Source organism: Anser brachyrhynchus, assembly GCF_964034855.1.
Source record: "Anser brachyrhynchus genome assembly, chromosome: 19".
Lineage (NCBI taxonomy): Eukaryota > Metazoa > Chordata > Aves > Anseriformes > Anatidae > Anser > Anser brachyrhynchus.
In genome coordinates, this window is record NC_137712.1 from 8960684 (window position 1) to 8982242 (window position 21559).

The following is a 21559-nucleotide window of genomic DNA, read 5'->3' on the forward strand; positions in this document are numbered from 1 at the left end:
CAAGGAGCATCATGTGGGAAAGGCTATGAGCAAACTTTCTCTTTTTACTTTTCCAGTTTGGGAGCCAAACTCAACCCTGATGTAACTCCACTGGCTGAAAGGAGTTACACAGGGGATGACTCCTGGGTTAAAGATTTTGGTCTGCAGACTCTTGAACACAAATCCTGCAAACAGCCATGGATGTCAAAACTAATTATGGAATTGTATTTACAGGCTTATGAAAAGCTAAGCCAGATCCTTACACCTTACGTAGCCACTGACAGCAAGACAAAATGAGCATAAAATGGTTCAGAACGCTGTTAATTAGGAATGATAGCATATCTGACACCTTATACACCGGTACACATGATTCCCCAAAGTGCAGGGTAATGGAAAATCTAGACTTTGCTGTTTTCTAACAAACCAAGTACTGGGGAAATTCCAGCTTCTGAAGTTCAGAGCACAGGAGGAATTAATTCCTACAGCATGATATTCCAGGGAGGTGGATTCAAAACATAAAGATTACTAGTGAAAAACAGGCAATTCTCATCAGGGCTGGCATCAGTTTAGTGGGCAATCCCAAACCAGTAAAAATCTGTCATTCCTTTCGGTAACCAATGCCTGTTTTCGGACTAAATTATACCTGCTTGCTTGGAATTCAGTATCAGTGCCCTCCCCCCCCCCAAGGCACTGAAACTTTCCAGCAAGATTTAAGCAAGCAATTATCAAGCCCAGCCATCTAGATCTGGGAAACATACTGGCCAAAATATTTGCTTGCTAAGAATGAGATAGCATCAGATTCATGGAAATTAATACAGTCACCTCAATGAAAACTTGGAAGAGCAGATGCATTCAAAGTTTTCTGTCCAAGCAGAATCTGCTGCAGAGCCCTATTACAATAACTGTTTACATCCCGCCTACGCATATCAAACAGGAGGCGCATGAATGGATGCTTAGCGACAGCAGATGAACGCATCTAATAGATGCAGTCAGGAAATGAATAGAGTTTTCTTCTTCTCACTTGTTTTCACTTGTTTTGTTGGCTCTATTATTATTTCATTATCACATATTATTATATGCGCATGCGACATTTTTATTTTTCTTTTGTGTGTGTGGTAGTATGGGGAATGGCAACTATTCCAATCCCATAGGTAGCAACAACAAGAAGAAATGCTGGGGTTTGATGTATTTTATTACTAAAGATGTTTAGAAGTTCAACCAGCTGCTGGAGTTAAGGGTCAAACACATGCTGGCAAGTTTATATGCAGGTAAATGACTCTCTGGAGCAATACAGCACCCATCAGCTCTATACATGAACTAGGTAAGGAGAGTCTGCCAGGAAGATTTTACTTCTGTGCACAGCCAAGGCATGAGGACACAGGATGGGCACCCCCAGACCCACAAGAACTGCGACTTAGCAGTATTCTCTGTCCCCAGAGCCACATAATTAATCACAGAATCATAGAAACACCTAGGTTGGAAAAGACCTTCAAGATTGCCACATCCAACCACAATACTCAGGGGCATCACGTAATTTCTAGAACTGAGGCCTTAAGAGAAAAGCACCAAATATTGTGGCAATGTGACAGTTGCGTCTAAGTAGGGAAGAGGCACGGGGCCCTTTACCTCCATGCTTCATCCCCCTGCAGCCACAGAGCTGTTGGGACCTCACCCACACGTACAGCCAGACCAGGGTTACATTTTTAAACACAAGGCTAAGTTTTTCCTTCCTGACTTTCATTAAGCAGAAGTCACTGCCTATGCACAGCTCTAGAGAACAAAAGGGACTTCAATTGCACGGAGTGCACCTCCAGTAGCCTTGTAGTTTGGATCGGGAGAGAGCTTTTGAAGTGAAACTCTTCATCTTCCCCACCTGCAGCGCTCGGAGCAGTCCCAGAGCTCGGAAGCTGGACCCTGTTCTGCTGGAAGCCGGAGTGCAAGATGTGCCCCCGGACCACACCTGACGTGCTCCAACTGATGGCATCCCAGCCACAGGACCAGGCTCGAGCTAGGCTGAGGCAAACACCCCTGAAGCCCCTACCGGGTTGACGTCAGGTCTTCATTAACGACTGTTTTGCGCTAGAGATCTACTTATATTGGGCCACAATGCTTGCTAATGTAGCCAGAGCCATTCAGCCTTTTAAGGCCCTTTTACGCTGTCAAAACAGCATGGAAGGGGCCTCCGAGCATTAGAAACCAGGCCCAAGGCACTCAGCAGTTGAGTATCAGTCCTCTGTTTTTTACATGAATAGTCCCATTGAAGTGAATGAGTTTATTCATTCAAGTGAGGCAAGTAAAATTTGGGCCATGGTGTGCACTTTGTGTAAAAATATCTGCGAAGATTTACAGTATTCCCACACACAGATAAGATTATACTTGGCCAATTTTACCTCCTACTTGTCTTGCACAGTGACCCAATTTTGTGAATTGATACAGGCACATATCTATCCAGGCACTGCCGGACACACAGGTACTGGGAGTTTAGCACATGGGCTGTGTTAGTCACTACAACGCTACCATCACATGTGTTTTGATTAATACATCAGAAGTTTGGGCTTGTTTTAGACAGGGCAACTTATAGATTTCAGTGACATTTTACAATGGTCACAGCAACATTTCTCTATCTTTTAGTACTCAGAATCCCATTTTAACAAGGAATTGGACACAAAGTATTTGAAACTGTCTCTTTAAATCTCTTCAGTAAAACAGCACACGGATTTGAAAACCCAAAGGATATTTTTTCTAGAAAATCACTACTTAACATATAACTCTGTTATGAAATTTTAGATTTAGCAGGCTATCCACTGTATGTCATTTAAGAAGCAACTAACTAGGAGTTATTAAGAACATATTGATTGAGTTATAAGAAATATGTAATAAAGACATATTTGGTTACATAACAATTAACTCTGCATCAGTGTGTTTTAAGAGGCAGATGGTATTTATTTAACGCACAGTCAGTATCTTCTGAAATCTAAATTAAATTGGAGAAACTTAATTTACCTAAAAATGATTATGGGCCAAAAAATTCTGAATTAATTTTCAGAACTTCACATAAGTCGTTTTCACACATAGAGAATAAAAGGATTCAGATGCAAAACTGCAATTAAAACAAATACTGAGCACAAATGCTGAGCACTGTTCAGAGCACAAGCCCTGTCTTTATCAACTCCTGATATAATTTGATTCCCCCATCCCCTATATTAATCTGCCATAAAAGTGGAAAATCTCCTCTGAGCAGAAAATGACACCTATCTGCCTACTCCCATAAAGTACAGGCTGGACACCAAAATGGCCACGTTGTCCTAGCAGGGCTGGAAGGAGTTTCACCCATGCTTAAGATAGCGGCTTTCAAGGTGCTCTCACTGAACAAAGCAGCAGTGCTGAGACAGCTGTTTGGGTGCTAATATGCTTGTAAATTTGGCCTCCTGCAGTATGCATTGCTACAGTCCTGAAGGACACTTAAAGTTTGTTCTCTGTAAAATAACAGAGCAAGAAATGGAGTGGACAGGCAAACACCCAAGGTGAGTTAATGGTAATGCGAGATGGTTGATTATTTAGGAAGTTCTCTTCCCACAGCACATCCAGCTCTGTGCTGAACACCCGTGTATTTTGAAGACTGCCCAGTTGCTCAGGTTGTGCCTGAGGCAGGGTGGTTTTGGCTGTGAACTGTTGTGTGGTGCAACTCTTGCCCACAGCCGCGCATTCATTTTAATTCCTCACTATTGGTACGATGGGGCTGCGAGCCATGAACGTGTGCACATACACATGCTGTGACCTACAGGCTCTGCTCAAGGTGCAGCACAATGACACTTGTGGGATATTCAGGGCTTTAAGGGTTTGATTGTGCCTTGCTCGATTCCCTTCTCAGACCTGCAGCTCAGGGAAGGAGGCAGCTTTTGTCCTCTCCGAGGTCCTGCACCTCCTGCCCTTGGGAAACACCACTGCCCACGAGCTCTGTGCTGTCACGGCAGTAGAAACAAGATTCCCCTTGTCCTTGGAAAGGAAACGTGCGAGAGGAGGAGGGGGAACGTGCAGACAGAGCTGAAGCCCACAGGTACTCATGAGCAGCAAAAACTGCAGGAATCACAAGGCCGGAATTGCTGATTGAAAATTCCTCCCATAACATATGGAAAAAGATTTGCCCTTTACATGGCAAATCAATGGCTCTCAACAGAGTGCTACAGGCTGAGAAAGGCAGAGCAGAAAACAGATCAATAACCTCCTCAATATGAACCAATTTAAGAAAGAGCCTTAACCCAGGCTGAGTGTAGCACACGTTAAAGCTGCTCTCCAGGAGCGGGGCCCCAGGCTGCTCCCCTGCCTCCCCTTCCCCTTCAATGGAGTGCAGGAGTACAGAGCAGCGTGTGATCACCTTTCAAAGAAGTGTCCATCAATGGGCGGAAACCACTCCAGGGTGACAGAGGCGGAGGTCCGAGCCACAATCTGGGGGGCAATTGCAATAGGAGCTGGCTTCTTTGCAGGCTGCCAGCTCTGGTAGACGAGGTCCAAGTAGCAGTGCATCCTGGCCACTTGGTTGGGCGTGAAGGAGTCGGTGCAGTCATCATCTGGAATTAAAACAGAAACTGTATCAACCACACAGGAGTCACGATGGGAGCAAGAGAGAGAATTACAGCCTGGTGAATGGGAGCTTCTTGCAGAGGGCAGGATGAGGCCTCGCAGCTTTCAAAAGTTAATGGCCTGTGAACGAATTACCACAGTCATCACTTGGGGAGGCAGGTGAAAGGAAGGAGAAGTTGAAAAGGAAAAAATAAACCAATAAACGTTGCCTCCCTCTGGTTCGGGACACACATGAAGCACCTAGAGATCATCCCAAGACAGGACAGACACCTGCAGGTGACGAAACTCAAACCCTCCATGCAGCACCTTCTGGTCAGGGCTGGGGCTACCAGTGGGCCTCTGAATTTAGAAGGATTTCATGTCTAAAAGAACATCTCTGAGAGGATAAAAGGATAAAGGACAGCTAGTGCTAGGATAAACCAAATAAACTGGGGCTCATACAAACTGTGTGCAATGGACTTTTACAGTTTTATTAATTGAAAGAATCCAGAATTAAAAAAAAATAATAGTTAAATAACTCTTAAAAGTTCTCAAAGTTTCTAATGAACAAATCAAAATGTTCTCAAAGATCAGTTTAAGAAAATAATTTATAATCACTGATTAACAAGGGAAAATTTTGGTGCAGTTGAATAACTTCCATCACCATTATGATTTTAATCCATTTCTGAAAACTGCAAAACATATTTGATATTTCAAATTTCTTATTCATTCAAAATGGAGAAATAAGTTGCTGCAGAATTTCCCATAAATATCCATTTCTCATTTCTTACTTCATCTGTTTTTCTCAAACATGGTTTGGCAACAAAAACACATCTAGTACTATCTGAACATCACACGATTTTACAACTGCAATGCCCTGGAGAAGTAGAAAATTACCAATTCTCCATTGTGCAAATCACAGAAGGAATAAATATGTTATGCAAAGTCACCCAGCAAAGCTACGCTGAAGAACTTGATGCTAACGCTTAAACCATTTTTCTGGTACTCTTCCCATCAGATGAACAGCTCTTGAAAACACAGTGTTTCTCCACGTATGCCTGCAGAGTTCCCAGCCCAGTAAATCTCAGTCCCAGATGGGACCGCTGCACGCTGCCGCGACACAAACAACAATGACAGTTTTGCACAGGTCAAGTACTGCGCTCTTCTGGGAAGACGCAGGTCACCGAAGGCTGTTCGGAGAGCTGCCTGCCTGCATGTAAGTCGGCGGTTTGATATAATACCACTGCTAGATGCTCTGATGTCTTCAAGTCCATGCCCTGTGAAACTCAAAAAATATGAATTTGTTCTAGATAGAAGTGTGAATCTGCTGGCTAATTTAAAAGCTTACCACATCTTCCCTGAGCCACAAGTAAAAGGAGTCAGCTTCGCTTGGGATCCTGCTCAAATGCCAGCCCCAAATGTTGTCCTGCTGCCACTGAAGGGGTAAGGACACCCCAGGTCACAGGTTCTCCTGTCTCTCACCTAATTCCACCCAGAGGTGAACCTCCCCTCATCAAACACGCACAGCACCACCAGCATGAAAGTATCCACAAATCCCTGTGGTTTCACAAAAAGCTGCTTTAATATGACATCTCTGGATTACCTCAATAATTGTCGATGGTCTATCCCTAAGCATGCTGTAAAAGCCATAAATATTCTTCACGGAAGCCCAGAAGGAGACAAAGGCCCTTAATAGCCATCATAAAGGAACAATAAAATATATATAGGACAAAGCAGTGAGACAATGGCACGGGAGAAAGATGACCTGCATTCTCAATCTGCTTAAACATCAGCACAGGCTGGGGGCAGGAGGGGGTGAGGGGGAGAGATGTTTCACTTACCACTCGATTTCAAGAAAGGTTCGAGATCCTCAAATGAAATTATAATTAGAGAAATTCAACACGCTTTGCTGGGATGATTATTCCACCAGAATTCAGAAGCAGAATTCCTGCTGTTTTCATACAGAGTGGTCTAAAAGACTAGCCTACCTTTTATTTGGGAACACCACAGCTAGGTGGACTTGTAAAAATAATAAAAGCTTTTCTCACACTTCTTGATCTCCTAGATATTCTCACTTGCTATTTTGGGGAAAGAGAAGTTACCCTTTAAGTTGGTGCTTTGCTACCAAGTTGGGGGTGACTGGACAGATGGCTGTTAGGCAGGCACAATGGGACCAAGTTGTATATGAGCAGCAAAAGAGGAGGGCAAGAAAGGCGATGTTTAGAGCTGCATGACCTCAACCTAGATGTTTCAAAGGTATTTCTACAGCGATTTGATATCCTGATACGATTTTTATTCCACTGGCAACAACAGAAAAGCAAACAGATTCATGCATGAGCTCTAGAGATACCTATCATGTCGCTTCACTTAATTTTTCAAGAAAAAAAAAAGGTTTCTGCTCAGCACACCAGCACATACTTAGCTCCCAATAGCAGATATGCATCTCTGTGCTCTGCCTCTCCGTCTCAACTCTCGAGACAATTGGCAAGGCAAGTTCTCTTTGGAAGACGAGACCTCAGGGTTCTGAGACATGCACGCACCACCCCTTTTCACATACACACAGGCAGATTTGGTGGAGGGATATTGTAAATCCCAAGTGGCACCGTCTTATTTGTGTGAAGTGACCAGCAGACTGTTAGCAGGCATGAGACTTTCTGCCCTGCCACATGCACAAAGTGCATAACACATTTAGGAGCTGACACAGTGCTTGCATGCTTGCCCCTGAAAACACCTTCTAAACGAACAGAAAAATAAAAAGAAAACTAAGCATCACGTTTAGCTAGTGCCATGAAGAGCATGAAAGCATTTATGTTATAAATCATTTCAATCTATGCCTCAGATGACATTAAACATTTTGCTTCCCTACAGTTTTATTACAGAATAAGCACTCTTGTGACCTTTTGAGTGGGCGATCTGTGTTTCTGCCTGTAGTATTAAGGTGCCCTTCAGTGGCTATGATTGTATTGGTCCCCGTTAAAATGCTGTGGATGCTGTCAGCTCAGTGTCACAGACCTTCAGCACAGCTAGACCCCGCGACATGAGATAAAAAATACAAGTCCAGGTATTCCCTGTTCCTTCTGAGAAATAACAGGGGATCCTTCAGCTCCCCCTGAACTTCTCGGGGAGGAGCAAGGAGCCCACCCTGCCCTTGTCTGATGGGCAGGGGTCACAGGAGCTCATGCCCTCTTTGTATTATGTTCTCATGGTAGAAGTGCTATAAACCAGCATCCCCGAGCAACAGAGCTGTGCCAACAGAAGCCTGCAAAGTTGTAGCTACAAAATCAGGGGGTTGCTTAAAAAGCTTTTTCTCCCTTAAGGGTTGGTTTTACCGCACTGGCACAGAGCTGTTTGCACTTCTAGAACAAATCAGCACACCGTGCTGGTAGTCTTTGACCAGCAGAGCAATCCCAATCCAGGTGCTGTCCCAGTATTCACACCCTGATGAGGAAACTCAGGTGTGAGTGATGGCAGCTCAACTGCAGTGAATCTGAATCAAACAACAAACATAGTATTCGAACGGACAGAATTCACAGAGGCATGAGCAGTGTCTCATTAGATATCATTCCCACAGTCTTGGTGGTATCAATATTCATCTGACATGTACTGTCTCCTGAGGAGAGGGTAAACAACCTCTGAATTTGAGTTGTGCAAAGATTCAGATCACGCGTCAAGGTTTCAGGAAAATAGGGTGTCAAATTTGCTGTAAAGCCTTCAAGAGCTCTTTTTTAATGCTTGCCTCATTTCTGTCCTTCCCCAAGCCTTCTACCTGAAAATCACATGAAACTATGTAAAGTTTGGGAAAACTCAGAGAAGAAAAACAACAGAAGTGGAAGGATTTCCTGAGGCCATCAAATTTGGTCCCCATCAAGACCGGTCCTATACCAATGGACTTACATGTCAGCAAAAAGTCCTATACGAAATACACTGCAGAAATGAGAGCTGATATTGCTGTTCTCAGTTCCCACCCAACCACAGACACCAGCAGCAAACCGAGGAAGCCCACGTACCTGCATAGCTCATGAAGTTACTGAAAGGTGTGTTTAGGAAGCTGTGAAAACCACACGTATCGTTGCCAGGTCCCGGATCCCCACACAGCTTGTGCTTAGGAGCGGGGTTGGTGTCACTGCAGAGGTCTCCAGTCTCGAAGGAGGGCTCCGTTTCCATGCATGGATCGCTGCAGGAGAGGATCTCTGAGATCCCCCGGAAGACATGGTAGAGCCCCAGGCTGTGCCCGATTTCATGGATCATCGTGTGAGTGTGGCCAGGAATCCCATAGAAGGAAGGATTCAGCACAATGCCACCTGCAAAGGGAAAAGAAAAGAGCTTCTACATTTGTCTTGTCTTCCTCACAACAGCAAGAGGAAGATTCACCAGCAGGTCATGGAATCCTCTATAGGATGTCTTTGCACAATCGAGCGCGTTGCCTGCTCAGAGAAACTGCAGAGCAAGGTCTGATCTCATCCTTAATTTGGGACCCCAAGGATGAGGAATCATGGGACAAAGTCCAACGTCCTAAACCAAAACCACGGTGACTATTGGTCTTTCCACTGGTTATGCTCAATTTGGTTCGTAGGTTTTTAACTTAAAAAATCCTATGTACAATTATTTTGTACGGTGCATTTTCAGATCATTTAGTGTGCTGAAATGGAATGATTCTGCCCAGGCAAATGTAAACAATGCGTTTGAACCAAGCGTCAAAAAAAAACGTACCTGGAGCACTCTCAGTACGTTATTACACAGGGTAAATGTAAAATACAAACCCACTGACTTCTGAAACACCCTAAAAATTGCACTAAGTTGCACCAATATTTGCAAACTAATACCTGGACAAAGAAAATGGAAAACAACCAATGCTGGGAAGGGGGAGATATCTGTGGGGTGTGCTCTGATCCTGTAGACAGCTTTGAAGTATCTGTCAGAAATACACTCTGCTCATACACTCAGGAAAGCCTAGTTTGATCTGAACTGCACAGTCCGCTAATGAATATGCATAAGTCTAATGTGTCAAAAAAAAAAGAAATCCTGGAATGTGATAATTCTGAAAAAAAATAAAAAAATGCATGGTTGTTAAATATGTGCAAAGAAAGCCAATGGTGATTTTTTTTGTTGTGTGAATTATGGGATGTGTAGATAAGCAAATAGTAAATTTGTGAGGATTTATAGTATATTGAATTAATCATAAGCATTATATTTTTAGCTCTGTTAGATGTACCTTTGGATTTATTATATGTTTCATATTTTCTTTATTTAGCTTATTGACCTCAACTTTTCCAAGCCTTTTATTTAAAACTGTTTGTATATATTACCTACCATGAGAACAGGAGACTGCTTTGTAAAACTAATAGCAGGAAAATAAATCTTGGGTATGGTACACTAATAACTTAGTGACAATGAGGAGAGAAAAGGCTTTGGCAGGAGGAACTTTATCAGTGACTATAGCACAGGGAAGATGAGATCACCGGCTTCTGATGCACCATAGACTCTTCATTCTCATCTGCCTGGAGTCTTTTTGTTGCAATAACCATGGAATTACAGGAAAATAAAACTGAGAAGACTCAAGAAGCCACCTAATCCAGCTCTCAAAACAACACTGGACCAATCAGGTCTATGCCATCCCTCACATATATTGGCCTAATGTCTCTTTACAACCTCTGATGATACGAGTCCCCCAGCAATCAATTTCAGCACTCATTCTTACGGCTGCGAGGACTTAACTCACATCTAATCTGAATTGATTTTTTTGGCAATTTAAGTTCATGACTTCGAGTCCTGCCTCACACCAATACAAAGAGCAGACCATTCTCCTCCCCTTTCACCAGCTTTTGTGAGACCGTCATCTCCCCCACTCCAGGCTCTTTTCCTTGAGGCTGAATAGCCCTAACCCAGTCAACCTTTCCTTGTAGCTCAATTCTTCTTCTAGACCTCCCTGTCTGTTCTCCTTTGCTTTTCCCGGTTGTCTCATGTTTTCCTTCAAGTACAGTGTCCAAACATGACCCCAGTGCTCCAGCTTTAATATTATCAATGCTGAAGGGAGAGGAAGGACCACTTTGTATGTCTTGCAAGGACACAGGCACAGATAGCAAGAGAGAAAAGACTTCCCCTTTGCACTGGGCACATGTGAACACATGCACACAGTGGAGTCACAGGTGCATGCATAAATATACAGTTAGTGTAAAGAATTGAACAGCAAATTTAAATACAGACACAAAAGAGTGAACAACGTTACTCACACTGCAACATCATGCCTACTATACCACGTTCAGAGCCTGCACGTCCTTTTCACAACACTGAGCTGGCTCTCACACTAGTTCTCCACAAGCCTCATCAGCTGTATACAGCCCTTCAAGTGTGCAGCTACTGAGCTCCCCATGTTCCTAGTGTCCTTCGCTCCCCCTTTATCTGATACATACTCTGATTCCTCCAGAGCTTGGGCTCTACCCAGCTGGAGCCACTCACACCCAGAGAGTACCTTGGTGCGTTGTGCTGTGGGGGTCTCACTCCCTAAGACCCTTCCAGAGTTTGTTTTCAAATGTTGGGAGTACTGGTGAAATTCCCCAGCAGGATGTGCCTTCATAATAAAGGCTGGCTAAACGGTTCTGGCATTGGACAGCCCTGAGGCAGCTGGAGAGGGAGATTTTATTTTTGCCTTTGTTGAAAATTTATATTTTTCACAGCTGTCAAGAATCTAAATCAATTGCAGTTTTACAGAAAAGATAAACTCCCTCACCCAGACAATCTCTATCCCAGCCTTTAGATCTGCACCACAGGACATATTTCATATTTTTTATTAAGTACATATTGGATTTATAGAAGAGAGTAAAAAAGATTAAAGATGAATTCTTACAGACCAAGCACAGGTCTGGGAGGGCTATTATGACAGGAAATTATGGCCATAATTTATTTATTTTTACTTTTTTTTCCACTGCAAGTCAACTTCAAACTGTTGGCTAACGTCTTTTTTTTCTCTCCTTGGTCAATGAATTCTGTCAATACACTGTAGGAGCTGAATTTAAATTGTTTTGCTCAGGCATGATGTTGACAATTAGCTTAACGAAGTGACAGAAGAACTCATCAGGGCTTTGGGCAAGCCCCAGCCCTCTTGCAGAAGGTTCTTCTCAGCGCTCTGGAGTTCTCCCCTTGTTCTCTGCTCCCTCCCATGGCAATACCAAGGGAAGCTACGAAAATACTCATTTAGGGGTGAATCAGATCTATTCCTGCCTTATTTCACTCCAGTAGGAACAGCAGGGATGGTTTTTCCCAACAGCAACCAGAGCTGCTGTTTCGGGTGCTCCCAGCAGGAGCCAGCCTGTGGAGATGGGGCTGGAGGCAGGGCAGAGTGGAAGTGGCTTCACTTCCAGCCCTGCTCAGCAGGAGATTTTGTCTGGATGTGTGTCAGTGCCGGCTCCTGGGAAGGGAAGTTTGCTCACACTTCTTCCAGAGCAGCTGCAGAGCTGGATTTCATAATAAAATGCTGACTAACAGAAGTAGGGCAGCCAGCTCCAACTGCTTGGTCTGACCATGGAGCCTTTTGGCTACAGAGATAGGTGACTATAAAGAGGTGTTAATGTCGAGGTTTGGGGTAATGTATTTCTGAATACAGAAAAGTTGTAGTTCAGCCCTCATAGCTTTAGAATGTATGTTTAGTATGCTTTAGAATAATAAACACCATATTTGCTGTCCTCTTCTGGGCTTTACATTTGCCACATCTTTTTTTGTTTTGCTCAGTGTGGGCTTGGATAAGGAAAAAAGTGGCTCAGCCTTTCACAAAGACTGAACATGGCTGAGGCTGGACTTCATCCCCAGCCTAGGAAGGTCTAGACAGGGTGGAGAATCATCTGGAAAACTTGTAAGAATCCTTCCTTTTGTAAAGATGACCGGACCAGGTTTGCAGCCTGAGGGAGGTTGGTGCAGTTAAGATAAGTACACACAGACTCAGACAGTGCCTTCTGAACCTTTTGAGGTTTGCATGACATTTTGCAAGGAAGACAGATCCAGAACCACCGGAGGTGTCAGGGCCATGGGTCATTTCGTAGGTTGCAGAGCTTTGTCTGGACCCCGGGGTTCCAACAGCCATAGCCAGCAAACTACGTATGAAGCATGTAGGCCAATCTGCAGGGTAGCAAACTCTTCCCAGTTCTACTCAAATGCATGTTAGAAATACAATCTCTCAGCAGTTTGCTCTTTTGCACATTGGTAGAAAAAAATAGTAACAAATGTTAACTGTAATCTGCAAAGAAAATTAATTGGACACTTACTAAGTGATGAACTAAGGATCATAACACAACAGGTTAAGGTTAAAAATTCACCTTTGTCTGCATTCCCTCACCTATCCCCCCAAGTCTTCTTTGCAAAGTGCTCTCATGGAGTGAATGCCCTGTAAAGTAGCTTCACTTAAAAGGTGAAATACTTTCAGCTTGACATCATCTACAAATACCATAATATGCTTTGGGTTTATAACCTAATATTTTCCTGGTTGTGAGCCAGTATCTGGGAATCGTGAAATACTTTTTTTCCCCTGACTATATATTAGAGCAATGATAAGAAATCAGAACAGAGCTTAGCGCATATTTGTCTTTCCTTCTTAGCGCCTCAAAAGAATGCTTTACAAAGAAGAAACATCTTTATCACTCACCTAGATGCATCAAGGCTTCCTTGTCCCAGGGCCAAGTTGCCACTCCAGCCAGCTCTTCCTCGGAGGAGTTGGCAAAGAAGATGTTGAGGTGTGTGGATCCATCCAGCTTGAGTATGTTCTTCAGTTCATTGACATCTAAGTATGCTCTGTAAAAAAAATAAAAATCATTTTTTTTTCTAAAGGTGGCACAAAAAGCAACAAAGTATTGAAGAAGTGCCGCAATCCAGGCAAAGATCTTATAATATCCTGCGTATCAGTCACCCAAAATATTTTAATAACCCACTCCCAAACTTCAATTACTTTGCATTCATATGGTGAATCTCATCTGAGGACTTCCAGCCATTGCTTAACCACAGCCACAAAATCCAAGGTAAATATATAAAGCTGTCCATATTCCTAAGATAAGTATAGGAATCTATTTATCATGAGTGTAATTAACCATGTATTATGGTCAGTAAATCTTTTTATATCAGCAGTTACCTTGCGCATTTTCTCTAAGCTGTTCTGTGTTTTTACCTATAATTCTCCTCCACAATAACAAGCTTCAGGTCTTCAGTCTGGCACCAGCTCGTGACATTACTCCTTTGGCACCAGCAGCATTATTTGTGCCGAGATGCACCGGGTCTAACCCTGACACAGGATGCTTCTTAGGGAATTGCTATTTTAATTAGTTTGCTATTTCCAGCAAACAAAGTTGTAACAAGGAGAAGGGAATAAGCAACACAAGGTTAGATCTGCTGTATTTGAGTCTTGCAAACTAATAACATAAAGCAACCAAGCCTAAAAATGGGCAAAAATATTACGGGCAGGCAACATGCTTCCATCCCAAATTCCCAATTACACAGTGTTAAAAATGTGGAAAAATACAGATAAAAATTAGTCTCATTAGAAATCCCTTAAGGCAGAACAACTGGGTCATGCCTGTGTTCAAAGACACGCTGGTTCCTTCATCAGCTTCTGGACTCAGACCAGGAGGAGAGCTGACCAACAGAGGGGGAGTCTCCTTCTTCTGCTGCCCCCCACAAAAAGCCCTGGGATAAATGCTCTGAAGTGTAGCACTGCTTGAGGATCAGCCTCTCTTCCTAATAGTGTGGTTCCCTTCTGCCTTGGGAGACAGACCTAGCGTGCCTTGCAAGAGATTTCCTATGGAGTGGCTGGTCCCCTACCACGACATTCCCAAGGCTCCTTAGGTGCCCCAAGATAAGCACAGTTTCTTAGCTTTTGGGACATCTGGAGGTTACAGAGCAATCTGCTTGTGGGCAAGCAAAGCCAGTCCCTTAAGCCTGACGGCCACTAGAATTACTTCTGGCACTCTGCGAAAGAAGTAGACTTCGTCGATGCCTGCCTACAGGAAGAACGACTCACCGAAACGCATGCTGCAGTGCCACGCCGGCTTCAGAGGCACTGCGAGGATCTAAAGCAGAGCTGCAGAAAGCCAAAGCAAAAGAGTAAACCTCTAAGTTCTCTGTCTCCAGCTCACATTGCCTCTTGATAGGTGAGGTGCTGTATTGAGACCTAAAACATGACTGAGTTGTGCTGTCTTCACTTGGCAGGTGGAAATAATGGAAAGAAAGATCACACTGTCATGCATGGTTGACCAGCTTGTTAGGGAAGGACACTGTTATGGTTTTGAGCAGTTCATTCCTTCTTCCTTAAGTCTACCTTTCCATCTGTGCATGGGTATAGATTCATGGAGCTTGCACAAACCAAATGCACTCGCCTTCAGTAAGGTTCCTTGCATATTTTGCAAGGCTTTCGTTCCCAGAAGGGTGAAAAAAAAACAGGGGAGTTGGATCGGCACCAAGATCTTTCTGTCCTTCCCTGGAGGACTCCCCAATGGAAAACACATTCATATTTCCACAATAGCTTCCCCTGCCACTTGCTGAAGTCATTGCCTCCAAAATAGTTCATGGCTGGGTGTCCCCAGGCCCTCGCTGACTCATGGAGGAAGACGTACTCTTTGGGGACACCAATGGAAGGGTATGTTTCCATTCCATACAGTGTTTATCTTCCAGTCAATGCGGATGACATCCTGAAGGACAGGTCAGCACTGTGACCCTTTACAGATTTCTCATCTCTCCACTGTTCCCAACACATCTTCCCAAAATACACAGATCTTTCCCTCCAGCTTGTTCTGCAAGTATCTGTACAATGATCTGTGGCCGTGCTTAATCTATTTCCAGGATCTTCTTTGTGCCTTTGAAAACATCTTTTCCAAACATGGGCTCGTAGTTAAGTGTGTCCATGAGCAATAGTTTGAAATTACACGAGAGCTAGCGAGCATTTCCAAATGAAAGTGTAAGCGTATCAGGTGGGAAATGTGATGGAAGATGTGTGCACATGCGGGGACAATGTGCATGTTTGCACACATGTCAGCATCGGTAAGAGAGAGCAAAAGTGTAAGAGAACGTGAGAGCAATGTGATACTTTGTGCAAGAGAGAAAAGCACAGAAGCAGAAGCATTGCATGCCCCTGAGTAGAAAAATGTTTGTGTTTTGTATCACTGTGGGAAGGAAGGGCTCGCCGTATGTATTTGAGGCTGCAGTTGTTGACTCTGGATACAGATGCTTTATTGCCTATGCAAATCCCTGTAGCAGTAACTACAATCAAAGTCCCCTCCTGAGATTACCAGTTTTATCCTCGCTCTTCTCTTATGGTTTCAAATTATTTACACTGATACTTCTTTATTCTCAGCTGTCGTTTTGCTTATTTTTAAACAATCCAATCTCCACTTAAATCCTCGATGCATGGCCACAATCACTCTCTCAGTCAGTTACATGCAGGCTGTGTGCTTCAGCTCTAGGGCTGTTCTGTATACGGGTTATTACTGCAGACAGCATTTAACTAATTGGCCAGTAATGTCAGTGCATCACCCAGGCTGGATTCATGTCTTATGTAAAGCCACTGTAACAAGTCACTTGGACTTAGCTTTATGGTATTTCTCTGACCACTACTTCTCTGCTAGACAGCGAAAGTCTGTGAAGGAGCAGAATATGTTCAAATGGTGTAAGGGCAGAACGCTAAGAGGATTTTTAGTAAGGGCTCTGCACAGGAGTAGGTGTAAACAGGCCATGCTTGGGAGAAAGTAAATGCAACCCCCTTTGTAACAGCACACTGCAACCCCCAACACATAAACATGCTAAAGCATTTAGCTCAGGCAAATCCCTTGTAAGCGTGTGAACATGTGCGTGCATGAACAGAGGTGTGAGTGTAAGCAAGGGTTTGGGCTGTGCACACATGCGAGCCAGCCAAGAGTATATATGCAAAGGAACGTGTGTGTGTAAGAGATAAAAACATGAGCTGGAATTCCATCCTCTCCTTCCTCCCCATGTTTCTAATAACCTCCCATCCCTATCCATCATCACCACATTCCTACACTCAAGGAGGCATAAATTAACTACTTTTGCAGTTCATGTCCAACTACGTAGCCGCAGGCAGCAGACCCAACAGTTACCAGGTCAAAATAGTTTTCGGTTATTGTGTTGGACTGGGCTGACTCCCCCCTGCTGCTGCGGCTGCTTTGTTATCAGCCCAGGCTATCTGACCCAACGCAATCTGCGAGCATTGCTTACACTTCTCAAGGTTATGTGGGTCCCCTGATAGAGGACATAATGTCTGTCACATGGGCTGGTGCCAAAGAGAGCCAAAGAGCCCAGCCTTTCCAGCACTGCCAAACTCGCATTTCAAAGACATGAGTGCAGTCTTGGAAAGGGATCAAAGCCTTTCCAACTGTCATTAGAATATTTCCTTTATGCATCTCTCCGTGAGTGCCAGCAACATATTTCATAAAATTCATTGGCTCGAGATGGTACCTCCAATATAAACCTGAATGGGGAACTGTCAGGGCAAGTCTATGTGGAAAACAAAACAAAACCCAAAGCACAACAAAACACGTGTAATTCCTGTAATGGAAAAAACATACGATGCTGTGAGCGTGCCTAGCTCAAGAAAGCCTAATGAGCCTATTAGTGCATCATAAAAGGTCTCCTTTGCTGGAATCTGGTTTAGACATAGAAATTCTATGGTCTGTTTAAGGCCATTTGGGACATTGTATCAGGCAACATGTACATTCCCACCCAGATCTTTTGCCATTTGTCCAATGCAAAGCTCGGGTTTGTTTTTTTCCTGTGCTCTGAAAGCTGTGCTGTACAGCAGCTCGCTCTTACCCAGGAAGCCCCAGACCTCAGTCAGTAACAGGCATCCCATCCAGCGCTCCAGTTTCAGCCTAATGGAGCCTGTAGCTTACCCCGCAGTGCCTTGCCACCGCCCCATCCGTCACATGAGCCATTATCCCCGTGCCTGTCTCATCTGTCAAGCCCATTTCCTGGCCACTTGGGCTGGGGCTTCTACACAGCAAGACATGTCCCCAGGTGGCGAGGCAAAGTCCGCAGCCAGCAGGCTCGTCCCCCGTGCCCACAGCCCCATCCGGCCAGGGGGAGCACCGCGACGAGCTCCCTTCTGCTGGCCCAGAGCTCCACAGCCAAACCCAGCCTCAGACCTCAGCCCTTAGCTATATGCACGTCTGACAACGGCTTTTAAGCTTGGTCGGTATCAGGTATCAGGTCCAATCATATTAAATCCAGCCCTGGGCACTGGCGCGGAGCAGTTCTGTACGTGGTTGGGGGCTCTCCCTCCTCCCCCAGGTTCAGCGCCGCAGAGCAGCTTGCCCTGACAGCCACGGTGCAGCCTCTGCTCTCGTGGCTGGTTTTGCGTGGAAGCCCTTATTGTTAGGAAATGTTTTCTACTGTTTGCTCTGAGTTATTCTCTATTTGACTTTGTTTTGTTTTTATTCCTTCAAAGACAAGTGTCACTTTACGACAAAAAAACAAAAGTACTTAGGGCATTATTTGTAAGACCCCACACAAACAAGGAGTAGGAACTTAGTTAACTGCTCACTATGCTCACTATGGAGTAAACTTTTGTGGTTTTTTTTTTTTTTTTTTTTTTTTGAGTTTCTTAGGAATAGAAGGCATTGCATTTCACTATCTAAAACAAAACAACAACAACAACAAAGCAAACCATCACCTCCTTGAGAAGCCAGCCTCAAACAGCCTCCCTTTCTGCCTCCTGACATACAGCGTCCTGTCCCTTACCTAGCGGGTTCAGTACGTGGCAGGGCACAGCAAAGGACCCCGTACATTGCTCTCCTTCCCAAGACCCCGTGTTCCTGCTTTCATTTGTACTCTCAGAGAACTGGCAGCCCTTAAAGCATGGCATGCAATTTAGCAGCCATGGAGAAAGCTTTTCTGGGCAGCGCTGGCGGCACTCGCAGGCTGCCTGCGACAGACCTAGGGGTGGTTCCCGGCGTGGTGTGCCCGATGCTTCCCAGCTGTGTCCCCTTGGTCCTTCTGGCTCTGATCTCGGCCCCAGGACGGATGCTAACACACTCATTAAGGCAGCAAAAACCACAGCAGTTGGTATGTCAGGGGGCAGTCATCAAGCCATGTGGTCAAGCAACACGGGGGACCCAAGGTTTTAGGGTGCAGTGTCCACCTAGAGATTATTCGGTATCTGCAGTGAACAGCAAGGACAGTTCTGAGACAAATGATGTGCTTCCTGAAGATAATGGCAAGAGCCATGGCTTAACAGCACTGAAAGCTGACCTTGAAATGGGGCCATTTGGCAGACACACGCAATTACAATTTAGCTTTTCCCCCTGTGATTTCTGAGTCTCGGGTGGTCAGACACGGGGCTCGTCCTTTGGAGATGCAGCATTGGTGCCAGCATACAAGCTGCCTTTTGCCTTCTGTCATGGAGTCACCGAAAAACAAGTCTGGAAGGGATGTCCAGAGCCCACCACTGCTAGCCCAGCATCCCACCGCAGGAGCATCTCCACCAAGTATGTTGTTATCTAGCTCAGACCTAGGACCGCACATGACAAGGACTCTGCAACTGCCCCAGCAGTTGATTCCCTTCTGCTTTACCAAATCACTAAATTACTTATTTCAAAGCTCATTACATCTCTTGCAAATCATTTTGGTTTTAGGCTAAAACTACTGTATCTTTTCAGTCTGTCCCCACTGGCCATATTTTTAAGACTTTTGGTCATTTCTGATTTTCTCAGCTGCACTCCCCATATCCTTCTTAAAGGCTGATCATCAAATGTAGACAGTCCTCAAGCTGAGAGCTTATTAGTGCCATACAACTGCTACGTTCCTCCTGTCTGTCAGCTCCATCCTGACACAAAATACACAGTAGAGCTTTCAGACCTACAAGTGTTCCTACTGCTTGTTTGTTTGTTTTTGTCTAAAGTGCTACAGCATTATCAAAAACCTGAATAAAAAAGGACAACCCACAAACCCTCTTCAGCAGTGGACTTCCCAAATTTTTGTCTGACCTCATGTTAAAGATCTTCCTTTGTTGGCAAATTTAATTTTACTCCTCATTTCAGACGGATTGTCATAAATCATGTGAAGCAGGAAGTGTGCCTCATCTACATTTAGTTTAGTGTTAATTTAAGACACTGGTGTAAGTGTAGTAAAAGTCATGATAATTTATTGATAAAGGTATAAATCTTTCAGTGATTGGGAAAGAGCCTGAAATAGAGTGGAGCCAGAATATTACAAGCGAAAGGTTTTCGGTCCCCGCTTAGATCCAGATCGCTGCCTGTATTCACACTGACATCCAAATATCTAACTGTAATCCTGACCGCATCCAAACCAGGCAGTCAGTAGGTCATGTCCAAAAGCATAAATCGCAGGCACTGTCAGCACATGTAGGCTTGGCAGCTTGTAAAGAATTTTGGTTTATCTGCTGCAGCAAAACGTCCTCTAGAGCCCCCAAATCTGATCTCCCATTACAAAGAGAAAAAAAAAAAAAGGATGTTTGTGGAAAAGAAAAAATAATGATAAGGATCCAAGAAAGGTCTTGGCATAATTGCTGAAATATAGACATAGCTTCTCGGGTAAATTTGGTAGCCAGTGCTGAACTCTGTATTGCTGCGGTGATGCTTTAACAGGTTCCGTGAGCTGGCTAGAGCTGGACCAGGGGTTTGGACACCAGTGGCAGGTCCTACAAGGAGGGCCATCCCTATCACAAAATAAAAACCCACATGGTTACAAAAGTCTGGGTGTTTGTTGATCCTAGGGTGTCCTCTTTTCCAAACTGAATTAATTCCATCATTATTTTGGTGACTCAGGCTTTACTCACCCCATGAAAAAAAAAAAAAAAAAAAAAAGGAAAAATACAGAAAAAGATTTTTACTGTCTAAAAGATGGGACTCATTTGGGTCTGGGTTTTCTTTATCCTGGAACAGAGACTGAGAGCAGCTCCTTGGTCTAAAGTAGCAATTTTTTACAATTGTGAAGTCATCAGTTTAATTTTATTTGCCTTGAAATGCTGGCTTTCCAACAGCACTTCTAGACAATCCTAGAAATAAACACATTTCTACTGCATGCTAAATCCATAGGACTTCAAGGAAAACAATCGAACAAACAAATGTATACATAAAGGAAATGACTGGCTACCAAATTCTAAAAATCAGTATTATCATCCATACAACCCTAATGCTGCACCCCTGCCCAGCCCTAGCAGACTTTCTGACCAAAAGACTGCTAATAAATGATAGAGCTGCATTTCATCCAGCTGCCTATAGATAACTCCTGGATGTTGTAAACGCAGCATCTACTTCATGGCCTGAAGCACAGCAACACGTTGGAACAAACCTGCCGGCTGGACTGCTCCGAGTCTTGCTCTGGGTCCTCTTTCGTTTCGGTTCAAGTGCGCTCGCACTTTGAGCCAACTCCTGTTCTCGCTGGGCTGTGCACAAAGTATCAGCACTGACTGCAATGTATTTGCTCCAGTAAATCTAGAGTTAGTCAGAGCAAAATTTGATTCTCAAAGTGCAGCTTCAGGTTCAAATCCAAAATCTCAAAGGAAACCTCAGTTGAAACAACCAATTTTTGCCCAATTTCTGGCCAACGCAACTTGCTTTTTTAAGGAGGGAGGCGGGTTTCCTCAGATCTCCACACGGATTCTCTCAAAGGTTTGTAAATCCTTGCCAAATCCTTCACAAACCTGGGCTCAGATTCAGAAATACAGTGAAAACAGATTTTTTTTCCCGGCACTTTTGCTGCTGGTTCTGGCCAGGATAAGAAAGAGTAGAGGCTCAGGGAAAAAGAATGGGGAAAAAGATGATGCAAAAAAAATTCAAATGTCAAACATGTTCTGTCTGGGCTCTGGGCAAAACTTTGGGGTGGTTGTCAATGTACTCACTCCCCCTCTCCCTTTTATCCTCCCTGGCTTCACTGCCCGATGCTTGTACCAGAGCCCCCCACCCTTATATAACCTTTATATAGTGTTATATAGAGTTGCAGCGCTACAGACCATAAATATGTGATCCCTGAGCCTTCTTCCTTCGCAAGGTTTACATCCAAGAACAGAGGAACA

The 21559-nt window shown here is 44.1% G+C and overlaps 1 protein-coding gene across 12 annotated transcripts in view; it reads right to left on the minus strand.

Annotated features, from left to right (window-relative positions):
- PAPPA (pappalysin 1) overlaps positions 1 to 21559 on the minus strand; it is a 370091-nt gene that overhangs the window by 125968 nt on the left and 222564 nt on the right. For all 12 annotated transcript variants that reach the window (XM_080561611.1, XM_080561609.1, XM_080561610.1 and 9 more), the window contains 3 exons: positions 13172 to 13317; positions 8547 to 8840; positions 4355 to 4547 (listed from right to left, as the gene is read on the minus strand). In XM_080561611.1, coding sequence (XP_080417737.1) covers positions 4355 to 4547; positions 8547 to 8840; positions 13172 to 13317 — 633 coding nt within the window. The remainder of the gene's footprint in view (positions 1 to 4354; positions 4548 to 8546; positions 8841 to 13171; positions 13318 to 21559) is intronic.